At 50.6% G+C, this 16,338-nt stretch overlaps 1 protein-coding gene across 2 annotated transcripts; it reads left to right on the top strand.

The window, feature by feature from the left end:
* The first annotated feature begins 687 nt into the window (after window positions 1-687).
* Window positions 688-16,310, top strand: Gins2 (GINS complex subunit 2). 2 transcript variants are annotated; one of them, XM_055620875.1, is made up of 5 exons: window positions 688-758; window positions 7,959-8,073; window positions 12,089-12,188; window positions 15,427-15,553; window positions 15,853-16,310. In XM_055620875.1, the coding sequence occupies exons 1-5, from the start codon at window positions 753-755 to the stop codon at window positions 15,976-15,978; spliced, it is 474 nt and encodes a 157-aa protein (XP_055476850.1). In that variant the 5' UTR covers window positions 688-752; the 3' UTR covers window positions 15,979-16,310. The 2 variants fall into 2 exon arrangements, with proteins under 2 accessions (XP_055476850.1, XP_055476849.1); XM_055620874.1 differs by lacking the exon at window positions 688-758 and adding an exon at window positions 7,694-7,871.
* The last annotated feature ends 28 nt before the right edge of the window (window positions 16,311-16,338 follow it).

Below are 16,338 nucleotides of genomic sequence, written 5' to 3'. Positions count from 1 at the left end.
TTGTTTGTTTTTGAGACAGGGTCTCTGGATGTAGCCCTGGCTGTCCTGGAACTCTCTAGGCTGGTCTCAAACTCACAGAAATCCACCTACCTCTGCCTCTGCCCCTCCCCCGAGTGCCGAGATTAAAGGAGTGAACCACCACACTCTATTTTTTTTCTTTTTTGTTTTTCCCCCCTTTATTTTAAAACTTTAATTTTTGTCAGCCATTGATTTAACTCGTGGATGTTTGGCCTGTATGTTTGTGTGCTGCACACGTGCAATGCCAGAAGCTGCCAGAAGAGGGCATCCAATCCCCTGAGAGTGGCGTTACAGCTGGCTGTGCGCCACCGTTGTAGAACTGACCTGGCTGGAGTCTTCCTCTGCAGGAGCTGCCAGGGCTCTTAGCGACAGAGCCAGCTTTCCAGTCCCCACCCCACCCACCCCCTCTTTTGGGGACAGGGTCTCACTGTGTGCCTGCGTGAGTTCAAGACCAGCCTGGACTATAGGGAGACACTATCACACACAAACCACCACAACAAAGCAAAGTGAGTCCCACCCTTGGGGCCCTAGTTCAGTTCTGTAATCTTAGCGCTTAGTTTAAGGCCTGTGGGAGACGGTCTCAAAGAGCCGAAACCCTGGGGCCGGAGAGGTGGCTCCGAGGTTAAGAGGTGGCATTGTTGCTCTTGCAGGTGGTTGGGTTCTCAGCACCCACGAGGCAGCTCACAGCGGCCTGTAACCTGACGCCCTCTTCCAGCCCGTAAGAATACCAGCACATGCAAGTAAGTAAACCCACACATGGACCTAAAACATGTTTTATTGTGGTTTCCAGACAGGGTCTCTGTGTAGCCCTGACTGTCCTGGAACTGTCTATGTAGACCAGGCTAGACTCAAATTCACAGAGATCCACCTGCCTCTGCATTCTGAGTGCTAAGATCAAAGGTGTGTGCTGTCATGCCAACCTTAAAATAGACATTTTAAAAGAGCGTTGTGAATAGTTCCCGGGGTGAGCAGAGATCATTGCGCACAACTACTAAAGAGGAAACAGATACACAGGTTCTGCTGCTTGCAGGCCACAGACCCAGCTCCTGGGTGTGTCCAGGGACAGTTTTCAGGCTCCAGGAGATAAGGACTGGTCTGGTCTCAACACTTGAGATTCACTTCTTTTCCTGCAGGAAGGAAGGTGGGGAGGGGGAGTGTGAAAACAGATGGAAATGTAATTTTTTAATGACAGCAGCAGATGGTAAAAAGACACAAGAGTGTATTCACACCATGTCGGAGCCGTGTGAGAGCGCCTGGCCCAGCCAGGATGTGCACGGTGGGGCTGTCTCGATGGCTCCCCAGCCAAACCCAGGAGGCGGGCCAGCTGCAGGCAAGAACAGGCTGCAGGGAGGGGCGGGGCGGGCTGCCAGGCTGCACGCAGCCACAGGTGGATGGGAAATACCTGTGGCCACCTGGTCGGGTCTGAAGGCTCCGTGTGCCGGCTCTTCCAGGCACGGCACTGGGCTCCAGGGGCCTGTAGCTCCCAAAGGCTGGGCTTTCCTGTAGCTCATCTGCCCCCGGTGCTCACTGCTCATGCAATATGTCACACCCCTGACTCCACCCACCTCACCTACAGAAGTGTAGACAGCAGCTGGCCTTGGTGGCTCAAGCCTCTAATCCCTCCCCACACTTGACACAGAAGCGTCAAGTTTGAGGCAAGCCTGGGCTACATAATGTGCAGCAGGCTAGCCTTCATTACAGACACCCTCAAAAAACAGCAACAACAACAAATTGAAAAGTAAATAAAATTGATTAAATGTAGATAGAGTCACATCTCATCCCCTCCCTTCCCATAGTCCTTGGACTTCCAAGGTCAGTTTCAAGTTCTAATGAAAACAGCCTATATGGTCTTGTTCTTACATTTGTTTACTCTGTGTGTGTAGGGGTGGTAGTGACCGCCATCCTTAGTGTGGAGAACAGAGGACAGCTTTGCCCTCTCCTCTCACCTTTAGGCATGTTCTGGGGGTTGAACTCTGCCTGTCTGGTTTGCACAAAGCCCCTTTACCCACTTAAACTATCTGGATAACCCAATGCCAAGTTCTGTTTGCTTGCCTGTTTGTTTGTTTGTTTGTTTTTGAGACAGGGTCACCTCTATTCCAGGCAGGTCTGGCTTTCTCCTGGGAGCGAATTCTGTTGAGTCCTGTGTCCCTGTGGCATGTACCCAGCATGGGGGCTTGTGTGATCTCTCCTCTCGTTCTGGGACCAAACCCTCAGTACTCATCTCCCAACTGCCCTGACCCAGAATGTCCTCCCCTCCCCAATTTTGATTCCCTCCCTCCCTTTTCCCCGTCTCTTTTCTCTCCCTTTCTTTTCTCCCGTTCCATTTGTTCTTAAGATAGTGGCTTACTGTGTGGCCTGAACTTTTAATTCTCCTGTCTCAGCTTTCTGAGTACTGGGATAACAGCGTATGTCCTACTTTACCGGGTTCCATTCTTGAAGGAAGACTGGTTCCTATCTGGGGAATGGTATGGAGCCAAATTCTGGGCTCTGATGGTTTTGGCCCTCTAGTGGACAGATCAAAAACTGCATGCATGAAAGTGATGCTCCACCTGAGTTCACCCAAAATCCAATACAGTGGATTTTAGTGGATGAAGAGTAGAGTCTTATTCCGTTATAGTACCAACTAGCCTTTAAGAAGCAGGAAAGGATCTGGGCATGGTGGCACATGCTTTTAATCCCAGTACTCAGAGGCCAAGGCAGGTGGATCTCTGTGAGTTCAAAGCCAGCCTGGTTTACAAACCCAGTCCAGGACAGCCAGGGCTATTACCCAGAGAAACCCTGTCCTGAAAAACCACACACACACACACACACACACACACAGGAGCTGAAGAGACGGATCAGTGGTTAAGAGCATTTCTGCTCTGTTTTTGTGGAAGGCTGCTTTCTCAGCACCCATATCAGGAGGCTCCCTGTTAAGTTGTGCGGGCAATTCAACTGCCTTCCCTCAGGATCCTTTAGGGTCCTGACAACGTCCTATGTCACCACCTGTGTCCCATGTCATCACCTGTGCCAGGTGCGGAGAATATAAACTGCCCGCCACCTCTCTCTCTGTCCTCCTCTCTCTCCTTCCTTCCTGTCTGTTCACTACCACTGGTCTCCACACTCACAGAGGCCTGATGGAAGACCCACTCTTAGAGGCCTTGTGAGCCCTCAGCCGGGGACTTGTTAGTGTTCGGAGGATCTGGGCCCCGTCAGATGGCATGACTCTGGGCCTTAGTTGGGTGGTGGCACATTCCTTTAATCCTAGCACTTGGGAGGCAGAGACAGGCCTATCTTTGTGAGTTTGAGCCCAGCCTGGTCTACAAAGCTAGTTCCAGGACAGCCAAGGCTACACAGAGAAACCCTTGTCTGGAGAAACCACAAAAAAACCCGAAGCCAAACACACACACGCACAACTGCATTTTGAGCGTGTGCAACTCAATGACTTTTTAGCAAATTTACAGAGCTGTCTAGCCTTTACCACCAACCAATCCTAGAACAATCTATCATACCCTCCAATAAAGAGCGAGTCCCATGAACAGTCTCGTCGTTCCTTTCTCACTCCTGGCAAACGTGAATCTCGCTGTTGCCGAGGGCCTGCCTGTTGTGGACGTGCTGTTGAAGGAAAACACGCTGCACAGACTTCTGGGTCTGGCTGCTGCTGCTTTTATAATTTCATTTTCTGCGTATGAGTGTTTTGCCGGCACATATGTCAGTGTGCCACAGGTGTGCCCGGTGCCCACGGAGGCCAGAAACCGATGGTCGTCGATCACCATGCTGGAATGGAACCCAGGTCCTCTGGAAGAGCATAACCACTGCGTCATCGCCCTAGTCCTGTGTCTGGATTTTTTTTTTTTTTACTCAACCTCTCGGGTTTTAGGGTTTTTGTTTTGTTTGTTCGTATGTATGTGTTTATATGTGTGCAGGTGCGTGTAAACCTGTGAATGCGTGTACAGACCAAGGAACATCCTCAATTGTCACTCCTCAGGAGCTGTCCACACTGCTTGCTTTTGAGAGAGGGTCTCTCATTGTCCTGGATTTTGCCTCAAGTGGTGTAGGTTGCCAGGCTAGTGAGAAACAGGGATCCACCTGCCTCTGCGGTCCAAGTGTGTACCAACCTACACGGCTTTCACTGTTGTTCTGAGATGGGGTCTTACGAAATAGCTCTGGCTGTTCCACAACTGTGTAGACGAGGCTGGCCTTGAACTGGAAGAGATCCACCTACTTCCGATTCCCACTTGCTTGGGTTAAAGGAAGAGCTACTTGGCTTTCTGGTTCTCATGATTGTATAGTAAACGCTTTAGGAATGGAGCCTTTATCTCTTCTGCCTGGCATCATGAAGGTTTTTGTTTGTTTTTTAGTTTTTATTTTTAAAAATGAATTTGTACTTTTCATGGGTGTTTTGCCTGCATGTATATCTGTGTGCCACTTGCATGCCTAGTTCCCACAGGGAACAGACGTGATGAGTCATGTGGGTACTAGGAACCAAAGCGGGTTCATTACCAATACAAGTGCTCTTCACCTCTGAGCCCTCTCTCCAGCCCCTGTTTTTGGTGTTTGTTTGATTGTTTTTGCGGGATCTCTAATGTATCCCTGGCTGGAACGTTCTAGGTAGATGAGGTTGGCCTTGAACTCACAGAGATCTGCCAGCCTCTGCCTCCCCAGTGCTGGGATTACCAAAAGAATGCACACTAAGCCTGGCTCGTTTTGTTTTTTGATACAGGGTCTTGCTACATAGCTCAGGCTGGCCTTGACATGCTATGTCAATGAGGCTGGCCTTGACATGCTGTGTAGCCCAGAACAGTTCACAATCCTCCCGCTTCAGCCTCCGGTGTGCTGGGATTGCAGGCATTGTGTTTGGGGATGTTATCTGCACCCCAGTGTGAGGCAGCTGCTTTGGGCGGAGTATTCCCCCCGTGGTGTGGGTTAGCACCCTTTCTCTCTCTGTGTATCTGCTGCCAGAAGTCAGTCACGCCTGCGTGCTGGGTGGTATGAAACTCTCTGCTGTAGAGAGACAAGCTGAAGCATCCTGGCACGGCCACTGTGCAGCGCGTAGGGTGCACCCACTCTCACTCCCCCCACCAGACACCCAGTGGCCGCTCCTAGCGCCGCCTCCGTAGGAAAAGACACCGATCTAGCTGCTCTCCCTCCGGCCCTCCTGTCCGTCTCCTGGCGCCATCCTCTGTGCTAGTTTCTTTTCCTTTGCTCTTTTAGAGACCGTGCAAACCAGAAAGTGAAGCACAGCCAACTTGGGAACGCAAATATTTGCCAGTCAAGAAAACACTCCCCTGTCAATCAAAACCCAGACGAGCTGGCACACATACTCCGCAGGAGAGGGAGGCAGCTTCTGTTTTGGCATGGTCCAGGTGGCTGATAGTTTCTCCCCCTCTGAATCTGTCCCAAGCTTCTTCCTTCCATCCTCAAAGGCCCACGAGGAGGCTGAGTCTCGGAGCAGCTGCTCAACGCCCAATGACCTCCAACGTATTTCTTTTGAGAATATTTGTATGAATCCGTAGCCTCATGAAGGGGACAGAGGGTTTGCAAGTGACAGTTTCCAACACAGATAAGCAGCAGGCAGGCTTCCGGGCCATGGGGTGGGTGGAACTTGCTTTCCAGGGTCCCTGCAGGGAGCAGGATACAGCTCTGTCAGAGGCCATCACTGAGATGGAGCAAATTTTCTGCCTGGCTACAGAAAACCCAGACTGCACATCCTTTATGCTGTGTGTGTGTGTGTGTGTGTGTGTGTGTTTTGCTGGGATGGAACCTAGACTTCTTAATCAGTTTTCTATTGCCATAAGACACCATGAACGAATGAACAAGGCAAATTAAAAAAGAAAGCATTTGATTTGGGATTCATAGTGCCAGAGGGTTAGAGTCTGTCCATCACCGAGGGGAGCATGGCGGCAAACAGGCAGGCGGGGTGCTAGAGCAGTAGCTGAGAGCTTACATCTGACCCACAAGCCTGAAGCAAGAAAGCAGGCGTGCACACGCTGAGAATGCTTCGGGCTTTTGAAACCTCAGAGCCCACCCCCAATGATTGCACCTCCCCCAACGAAGCCACACCTCCCAGTTCTTCCCAAACAGTTCCACCAACTGGGGGGGGGGGGGCAAGTATTCAAATCTAAGAGGCCACCGGAGCAATTCTCGTTCAAACCGCTGCAGCAGGGCCTCGCACGTGGGAGGTAACTGCTCTGTCACAGAGGTCCACCTTGCCTTTGGTTTCTTTATCTTTGAGATTGCAAATGCTTCGTGACTCAGGCGGGTCCCAACTGGAGATCCTTCAGCTCAGGGCCTGATGGTGAGGGTTTCAAACTTGGATCCAGCCCTCTTGCCCTCACTAGTTGGTCTACAACTTCTCCTCCCAGTGAGCTACCCTGGTCTGCTGACACCTAGTGGAGTCAAGTGGCTTTTAGGATTTGCTATAGTTCAGCTGTCCTCACTAGACTGCTTGCTATGATATATTTAAAAACACGCCACGCATATGACAGAGGTGACATGAAAGATATTTATTTGGGGGAAGGGAAGCAGAAGAGAGTTAGGGCCTGAGTGAACCATGAGGGCAGAGAGACAGAGAGACAGAGATGGGGGGGCGCACTGGCAGAGAAATAAAAACATAGAGAGCAAGAGAGAGAAGAGGCAGGGGTCCTTTTATCCCGGGCCACTGTGGGGAGTGATAACTGATGACATCACAGGTGCCTAAGCAACCTGGGAGTGGGCTAGTGCATCAAGATTTATGAACTAACACTCCTGACCCCAAATTCCCCCAGGAGCCATATTAACAGTCCTGGAGACTTCCCAGGACTGGCGCTGTTGGCTCACCTAGGCCCTCGGTATAGAAGGCTTGAGGGCATCAGGTTCCGGGTGTAGTTCAGTGGAAGACTTTTGAGGACTGGGGTTCAGTCTTCACAACTGCAATAACAACAGTAATACAACAGCGATGACACGCATGCAAATTTGTCCCTGGGGAGGTTTCATCTGGTGTTTGGTTTGCCAAAGCTCTGGTTCTGGGCTCTGCCTCGAAGGATCTGAATGGAACAGATAGGGGAGGCACAGTTTCATTGCTTTTTAACCATGTGCGGAAGGGCAAAGACTGTAAAATCAAAGGGGAGACCCTTTCCGCATGATGGCGTCTGTACGGACTGGGACCCGGAGCTGCGCTTAGCGCAGGTGAAGACTCGGCCCAAACCTATACGGAGGCAGGCAAGCCTGCCTGGGTGCCGCAAAGAGACATCTAGCTACAGATGAACCGCCTCCCGCAGGCGAGCAGAGGATGGGGCGGGCGCAGGAGGGGCGTGGTCGAAGGAAAGGGGCGGGTCAGGAGGCGGAGTCGTGCAGAACTAGAGGATGTAGGGGCGGGGCCGTGAGTGCGGTATGTGGGCAAGAGGCGGAGTCATGTGCGGCTGGAGGGAGGGGACAGAGCCGGAAACCAATGAAGAAGAGGTTACGGGGTCAGAGGCGGGGCCTGGAGAGGGTTGCGACGTAACAGGGGCGGGGCCGTCAGGGGAATAGTTGAAACTCAGGAGACCGCAGACAGGAACCGGCCCTGGCAGGCCATAGAAGGGCGGGGCCTGGGGAGGGCAGCCTCGCTCGGACTGACCAATCCGCGGGCTCGTACCAACTGCGACGTTCTGAGGCTGCGAAGGGTGCGATGTTTCTATAGGGCCGCCTCAGATCGCCTTCCGGTAGGGGGCGGGCCCCCGCGCGGTGGCGGGAAAACAGCCGCTGAGGCGCAGCCTCTGAAACACGGAGGGGCGGCCACGAGCCTGGAGCGCGCCCTCTCCGTCATGGACGCGGCCGAGGTGGAGTTCTTGGCCGAGAAGGAGCTGGTGACCATCATCCCGAACTTCAGTCTGGACAAGATCTACCTGATCGGGGTGAGGCGGGGTGGGACGGGGCTGCGGCCGCGGGGTCACGGACGGGTCACTGCTCGTTTCCACCTGAACTCGGCGTTGTCCTTGCAGGGGGACCTGGGGCCCTTCAACCCCGGCTTACCTGTGGACGTGCCCCTGTGGCTGGCCATTAACCTGAAGCAGAGACAGAAGTGCCGTCTGCTGCCTCCAGAGTGGATGGATGTGGGTGAGCATTCCTGGGCCAGGGTGGGCGGGCTGTAGCTGGACATGCCTCCTACCTCGGTCGCGGGTTCGCAGACAGTGGACGTCGGTAGCCGTTCTAGTGGCTCGTTGTTGTGTAGCGTGCGACACGGCTAGTGCCTATTTGGATTTTAGTCATTTAACTGCCCGTTGTCTTCTGACTTCCGTATGCACTCGAATACACACAATAATAATACGTTTTAATTTAAAAATGGAGCGGAGTCGGCGGTGATGTTGCACGCCTTTAATCCCCAGCATTCAGGAGGCAGAGGCAGGAGGATGTCTGAGTTAGAGGCCAGCCTGGTCTACAGAGGGGGTTCCAGGACAGCCTGGGCTACACAGACATTGTGTTTTGTTTTTGCTTTTAATTGAGTATCCGCTAGCATGTTGGGAAATTCTGTTAAAAAGACTGTGAAAACTGTATCTCTGTGCTTGTTAGTTTTGTCAAACTGATACAAATGCAACTCAGCTGTTAAGAAAACTCAGTTGAAAAATTGACTCAATTAGACTGGCCTGTGAGCATCTCTGTGGTGCTATTTTCTTGGCTAATGATTGATATGGCAGAGGCTAGCCCACTCTGGGCGGTGGCATCCTTAGACAGTGGTGCTGAGTTGTGTAAGAAGACAGGCAAGCAGCCTTACTCCGTGGTTCTTGTTTCTGTTCGTGTTGAGCACGAACTGTGACCAGGCCAGATAAACCCTTTCCTCCACAATTTGGCCTTTATCATAGGAACAGAAAAGCAAATTAGGACAGTCATCCTACAGTGGAATATTATTCTGAAGGAATGGGCTTCTGACACATGCTACAAGGTGGATGAACCTTGAAAATAACCTTTTAAAAAGTTAGGCACAAGCCAGGCTGGGTGGTACACGCTTGTAATCCCCAGCATTTGGGAGTCAGAGGCAGGCAGATCTCAGTGAGTTCGAGGCCAGCCTGGTCTACAAAGTGAGTCCAGGACAGCCAGGGCTGCAAGAGAAATCCTGTCTTGGAAAACAAAAACAAAACAAATTTAGGCACAAAATACTGGAGTATATGATTCTGTTTATGTGGACAGTCAGAAATTGGCAAAACCATTGGCACAGAAAAGTGGCTGCGTAAGTTATGGTCCTGGGAATTGATTGAGGGATTATGATTTTAGGAGGAGGGAGGAGGATGAAAATCTGGAATTGAATTGATAGCTCCTTAACTTAAAAACTGCGATTTGAGTAGAAGTGTGTGTGGTAGATAAAAGATGTTAGAAAAAAATGAAGACAGTCATGGATCGAAGGCACAGACAGGCTCTGTCCTGACCTTTTCTCTCATTTTCTTGTGGGGGAGGGGTGTATGCATCATGAGAGTTTGAAAACCCCACAGTGAGTTTGCCTGGAGTTGCCTGAGAAGGCCTAGAAGCAAAGGCTCAGTCATGGCTAATTTTGCTGTCAACTTGACACATTTAGGAACATAGACCTTCAGCGGAGAAATCACTTCTATTAGATTGGTCTGTGGGCATGTTTGTGGGGCATTTTCTTGATTGCTAATTGATGTATGGAGGAGGGGCCAGCCCACCTCTGGGCAGGTAGTCCTGGGCTGTATAAGAAAGCTGAGCAAGCTGATAAACAGCTTTCCCTTATGGGTCCTGTTTGAGCCCTGCCCTGACTTTCCTCATGGTGGATTTTGATCACTAAGCCAAAGAAACCTTTTCATCCCCAAATTGGTTTTGGTCATGGTGTTCATCGTGGTAGAGGATAGCAAATTAGGTCAGGTGATTTAAACCAGTCACTCTCAGACCACTCAAATTTGGATCTCTTGTTCCCTGTGTAAAAGGTCGATGACTCTGATAGTCCTGAAACTGGGGGACCCAGTTCCTGTGCCTTGAGGGACATCGTTAGCCCTACCAGGCCTGATCCATTAGACTCATTACCATTTTCAGCTGGCCCAGGCCCAAGGTTTGAGAGAAGGTATGTAGAGTTCTGTACTTTTGCCACACAGTGAGGAGCAGTCAGACACTGCATGAGGCCTGTCGGCCCTGAGACTTCATGTCGAGAGAATGATGTCATGTGCCATGCTTCTCTGGCTTCTTGTGATTGACAGTTGGCCCTGTGGCCACATGAGTCATCACCCTCCTAGGTGTCCCCTTGCATGAGTAGCTGCAGCAGCTCATCCATCCTGCTAGTGGATATTTGACTACTTCCCATTTTTCAATTTTTTTTAATTGTCTATGTATAGGTTTTTTGTATGCATGCATGTGTGTACGTACCTTCAGGGCCCGGAAGAGGATATCTGATCCCCTGGAACTGGGGTGGTTATGGGCTGCCATGTGAGTGCTGGCATCCAAACCCAGGTCCTCTGCAAGAGCAGCAGGTACTCTTAACTGCTGAACCATCTGTCCAGCCCCTTATTTTCTGTTTTAAAAATCATTATTGTGGGCCAAGCTTCCCAGCACTCAGGTAGGCAGAGGCAGGTGGATCTCTGAGCTTGAGGCCGGCCAGGACTCTGTTACACAGAAACCCTGTCTTGAAACACCCCTAACCCCCCCCCCCCCATTCATTACTGTGTTTGTGTGTCTGCACGTGTGCCATGGTACATGTGTGTGCAGAGGACGACTTGAGGGGTTGGTTCTGCTCCTCCTGTGTCTACCATCAACAGGCTAGGGGACCGGTGTCTTTATCTACGGAGCCATCTCTCCACTCCTCAGGTTACTTTCCATTTTTTTTTTTTTTTACTGCTTTGAACAAGACTGTTAAGAGTTTTCTTGTCTGGGTCTTTCTGTAGATAGGTGTTTCTCTTTGGTTTGTCGAGACAGGGCCTCGTGTAGCCCAGGCTGCTGCTTACTTGCTGTGTAGCTGGGAATGGGCTTGAACTGCCGATCTTCCTGCCTCTACTGCCCATGTTGCTGGGTCACAGGTGTGTGTGCGATGCCACTTTCTTTTCTTAGGTAAATAGATACCTCCTGTTAGGAACTTGTTGGGCTAGGGTTAAGAGAAACTGCCGACCAGTCCTTCTGAGTGTTGAAACATTAGAATCCCACAGAAATGGAGATGAGGTCACACTGTCCCACATCCTGGCCGGAAGTTTGGCGTCGCCAGTCTTTCTGATTGGTGGAGACACTGAACAGATAGGTTCTGTAATCTGATTCAAATGGTAGAAAATAAAATAACTCCATGTGGGGCCTCAGTTCATTGTTGAGCTGCCTGCCCAGTATGAGGTGCTGCAGGAGGAAGCAAAGCCCTGCTGTCACAGAGGTGGGGTGAGGCTGCTTGCAGATGGCCTGGGTGTGCTTTCAAGGGAGCAGGAGCAGACTTTCCTGAAGGTCTGGGTGGAGGACGGAAGAGGAGAGCTGGCACTAAGGCTGACACCCAGCTGGGGCTGGAGGCTTAGCTCTTCTTAGGTGGCCTCACTGTTCTCTGACGTTGGCAAAGCACAGAGTAGAGAAGGCCCAGGACATGGTCAGGGCCAGCCTTCTTAAGGAAGTCATGTGAACAGTGGGACATAAAGTCAGGAGTTGGGGAAGTCCTGCAGGTGTGCTGGGTCTCCGACTGGGCAGGGCGAGATGGTAAAGTGGGAGCCGAAGGTATGGAGAGGATATCTGAGCTTTGGCACCCAAACACTGAGAGGTCACGGGAACTAGCTTCAGGCATGAGTAGAGGGCAGTTAGGTCAGAAGAAAGTTCATGCATAGTGGTGGTAGTCCTCTCTAAGGTGTTTGTGAGGCTTTGAGCCATCTAGCCCATGATAGGAATACCCCACATTATTTTTGTGCAGTGCACTTGCTTGTTGGCTATGAATGTAATCCCTGGTCAGATTGTAAGATTAAACATATTTTCTCATCCAGGAGTAGTGGTACAGGCCTTTAATCCCAGCACTCTGGAGGCAGAAGCAGGTGGATTTCTAAGTTTGAGGTCAGCCTGGCTTACAGAGCAAGTGCCAGGACAGCCAAGGATACACAGAGAAACCTTGTCTTAAAAAACCAAATCAAACAAAAAGTGATGGTGGTGGTAAAACATACTAACCTCTATGTTTCAGAGAAATTGGAACAGATGCGAGATGAGGAGCGGAAGGAGGAAACGTTCACCCCAGTGCCCAGTCCGCACTACATGGAGATCACCAAGCTCTTGCTGAATCAGTGAGTCAGCATGGGACAGTGCATGCCCTCTGTGGACTCGGGTTCTCGTCCTCCTTTACTACCCATTCCCAGCTGGCCAGCCCCCGGGGGTTCTCGTATAGGTGACCTGGAGGAGGTGTCTCCGTGCAGGGCGCCGAGGCTATCTCTGCTCTCTTCTGTGCCTTTTCTCCCCACCTTGGACTCTTACACTTCAGGCCAATCACTTGTCACTGGGTCTCAGTGTGGCCGCTGACAATCCAGCAGCAGCCTTTTCTGGAAGTGCACATGCTTTATTTAATCCAACTTTGCCTGCAAGTATCTAGATCTGGGTTCCTTGTGTCTATTACAGGAGTAGCTTTGGGCCTCATGTAGGTGCTGGCTTTTTAAACTTTTTTTTAAGATTTATTATTTATACAGTATTCCGCCTGCATGTATCCCTGCATGCCAGAAGAGGGCACCAAATCTCATTATAGATGGTTGTGAGCCACAATGTGGTTGGTGGGAATTGAACTCAAGACCTTTGGAAGAACAACCCAGTGCTCTTAACCGCTGAGCCATCTCTCCATCCCCCTATTTGGGTTTTTTAGGTCTCTTTCTCCCTTCTCTACCCCGGTTCCTTCCAACACCCCAATACCAGGTAGGAGAGAAAGGAGGTTAGTGGGGAGAAGGGGGTGGTTTTCATTAGCTACTTCCTGCTGGTCAGGGTCATCGAGTTCCTTGAGCAGATCCCATCTTTGTTTCAGGATATCTCCAACTTCTTGTCATGCTGCATCAACAGCTACCAGGAGCAGCAGGGGGCAAGCACCAGCAGCCTTCTTCCTTGGTTACCCTCAACACTCTCTGGGCTCTGACCTTTATTCCTTCTCAGAGTCTCAGATTTAAACCATCTGCAGCTGGCAAAAAGCCCCTCTCAGCCGGCATGAGGCAAATAGTTTGCTGCTGTGGACTATCTGAATCAGTCCCACATCCCACACCTGGGTTCAAAACAAAAACATGTTTACATCTACTACAGTGGCACGTTTGTCATGGTCCTGCGCTGTAGAGATAAATGTGCATGGCAAGCCCTGAATCTGTGCATCCACATCTGTCCCAGTTCTGTCTTCTGGTGCACTCTTCATGCCAGGCTGCCTGGTGCTGTCCTGTCGGCAGCCCTTAGCCTTCCTAGCTTCAAGTCAGGATGCTCCTAGCTGTCACAACTTACAGGTGCTTCTGCCCCCCTCTTTCTCAGCTCTCGTTTGCTCAGAGTCTGTAGGTTTATGGTCCTAGTGGTCTGTCTACTGCACAACAGGTTTGTTTGTTTGATATGGGGTCTATCTATATAGTGCTATATTGCCTACACTGGTTGTGAACTCTGGGCTTTAGCAGTCCTCCTGCCCCCGTTCTTCCTGGCCTCCGAGTGTCAGCAAAGTTCTGCTCCGGCATTTGCCACAGTGCAGTTTTGTAGTGTTCCATCTGGCTGTGCCATCATGCACCTATACCAGAGGGACGATCTCCACACAGGCCTTACACAGGTTTGTTGAGCAGAAGCAGGAGGTGCTCAGATCTAACTTACCGAGGAGCGTCCAGCTGAACACTGTACCTTTCTGCTGGTTTAGGAGCAGAACTGGCTCAAAGCCAGAACTGTGTTGTCTGCTTGGAGCAGCTGGGCAGTAGTAGGGACCAGTGTCACTGCTCCTTCCAGAGACGAACCCAAGAGAGATGGAAAGCTGTGGGTCACCAATTCCTTCTTCCAGCAATACACTTAGTGCTCTAAGCATGGTTGTGTGGCCCTGAGTTCCCGTTTGGGTAGGGAACAATGTGACTCTCTGAACTGGTCGTTAAACTGCCTGGGCTGACTGCCATGGGAGGCTCTAGCCCAGCCCAGGGTACCTTACCTAGTGATGGGTGCATGAGTCTGCCTGTCTCGTGTGACCCTCTCTCTTTAAAGGTTGGCTTCAAGTACGTCATGAAGGAAAGTTGTTGCACACCGTTGACCTTAAACTTTGTAGACACGGCTGCTTTGACTGCCCTCTGCTTTGTGGTTTTGTAACCTGTGCTCCCCAGTGGCAGTCCCGGCTCTCAGCCTTTGTGAGGCCAAAAATACCAACTTAAAGGGCTCAGCACAGAGCTTGTCCTCTTCTTGGTGGTGATGCGTCGTAAGCCTATGTCAACAGTAAAAACCAGAGATCTGCTGACCTGAGCCAGCCTCAGTACCAACTTGAATAGTTGCACAGCTCAGGATATTGTTCCCCTGAAGGGAGTGTCCTACCTGCCCGACTTTCCAGTATTCTTTGAATTACACATGTATGTGTTTGTGTCTGTGAGGGTGTGTGCACATGTAGGTGCAGCGCCCAAGGAGACAAAAAGTGGGTATTGGATCTGCTGGAGCTGGAGTTACAGGTAATTGTAAGCCACCCCATGTAGGTTTCCGGGAACTGATTGGGTCCTTTGCAAGACTTAACTGCTGAGCTGTCTCTAGCCTCTCTCCAATGTGTTTTTGTTGTTGTTGTTATTATTATTATTATTATTATTATTATTTTCGAGACAGAGTTTCTCTGAGTAGCCCTGGCTGTCCTAGACTCGATTTGTAGACCAGGCTGGCCTTGAACTCAGAGATCCACCTGCCTCTGCTTCCCCAAGTGCTTGTCCAGGTAGTCTCCTGTCTCAGCGTCCCAAGTGCTGGGATTATACTCACCACTCCTGGCTTTCAGTATTTCACTGTCAGATGGATCATTCTGAGTAGCCATTGGCCATGGACAGTGAGCAATAATGAAAACACCTCGGTGCTAAGCCTACTTGCCGACATCCTAATCCTCATGAAAGAACAGAGCCCAGCACTCAAGTCTGTGAAAGGCTTATTTATTTATTTATTTATTTATTTATTTAAGCCTTTTCTTTCCCCTTTGTCTATGTATCCCAGCCTTGAACTTCTGATTTTCCTAGCTTCAGCCTTCTGAGTACTAGGGTTACAGTCATGTGCCACCATATGTGTCTCAAGCTTTGTTTTTAAAGATTTATGTGCATGTATGGATGTGGCTGTGTCTGCCACACTTGGACAGAGGTCCACAGAGGCCAGAATGCATCAAATGTCCTTGGTATAAACAATTGTGAACTGCCCGATAGATGCCGGCAGTGGAACAGGTGTCCTCAGGAAAAGCAGCAAGCACTAACTGCTGAGTTATTTGTCCTGCCCCTACGCTGCGGTTTTGAAGCAGCCACTTCTGCCTTGCTGTGTAAGCTTATCGAGTGCCTCTATCTATTTTTGCCTCTGTCTGTTTAGTGCTTCTGACAACATTCCCAAAGCAGACACCATCCGGACACTGATCAAAGATCTATGGGACACACGCATGGCCAAGCTTCGAGTGTCTGCTGACAGCTTTGTGCGACAGCAAGAGGCACATGCCAAGGTAGGCATGGCTCTCCTGTCCCCACCTGGTGCCAGCGGGCACTGCCAGCCAGTGTGAATGCTTCCAGGGAGTTGTCAGGGCATCCTGCCTGCTCAACCATGTAAACAGAGATTTGAAACTGCTTTGAGTAGTAGCTCATGGGGCCTTGGGGAATGGTTCCTGTTGGAGAGCTTGCCTAGAGGCCACAGGTACTGGGCTTCATCTTCAGCACCCAGGAACAAACAACTCACTGTCTGTTCAGTGAGGTTTAGTTTTTTCTTAAGGTCAAAACTTCTCTGCTCGCTTACATTTTGTTTCAGCTGGATAACTTGACCTTGATGGAGATCAACACCAGTGGGGCCTTCCTCACCCAGGCCCTCAATCACATGTACAAACTCCGCACAAACCTGCAGCCCTCTGAGAGCACTCAGTCTCAGGACTTCTAGCCAGAGGCCTATGCTGTGCAGACATCTGCTGGCGTCCCAAGTTCTGGATATGACAGGCACTCAGCTCTGGAAGTGTGTGATGGTGGAAAGAGGGTATGGAACACTGGAGAAAGCAGTGAGTTTGCTACTCATCTTTGTCAGAACTCAGCCATACTGGAAGCTCAGTTTTAATCAAGTAGAACCCACCAGCTTTTCTCTCCGGAAAGAAAACGAGACTTCAGCCTGTGTTTCTCTTAACGACCATGGATTCTTCTGCATGCCATGCACAGTGAGTGTCTGGGCCTGTTGAGCTCGGCTCAGTGTCTTCAAGCTTGACCTGTGGAAAGCTGTACGCACTTGAGGCTTGGGGCTGGTGCTAAT

Source organism: Psammomys obesus, unplaced genomic scaffold, assembly GCF_907164565.1.
Source record: "Psammomys obesus unplaced genomic scaffold, mPsaObe1.curated_primary_1811, whole genome shotgun sequence".
NCBI lineage: Eukaryota > Metazoa > Chordata > Mammalia > Rodentia > Muridae > Psammomys > Psammomys obesus.
This window is presented reverse-complemented; position numbering and strand designations above follow the sequence as displayed.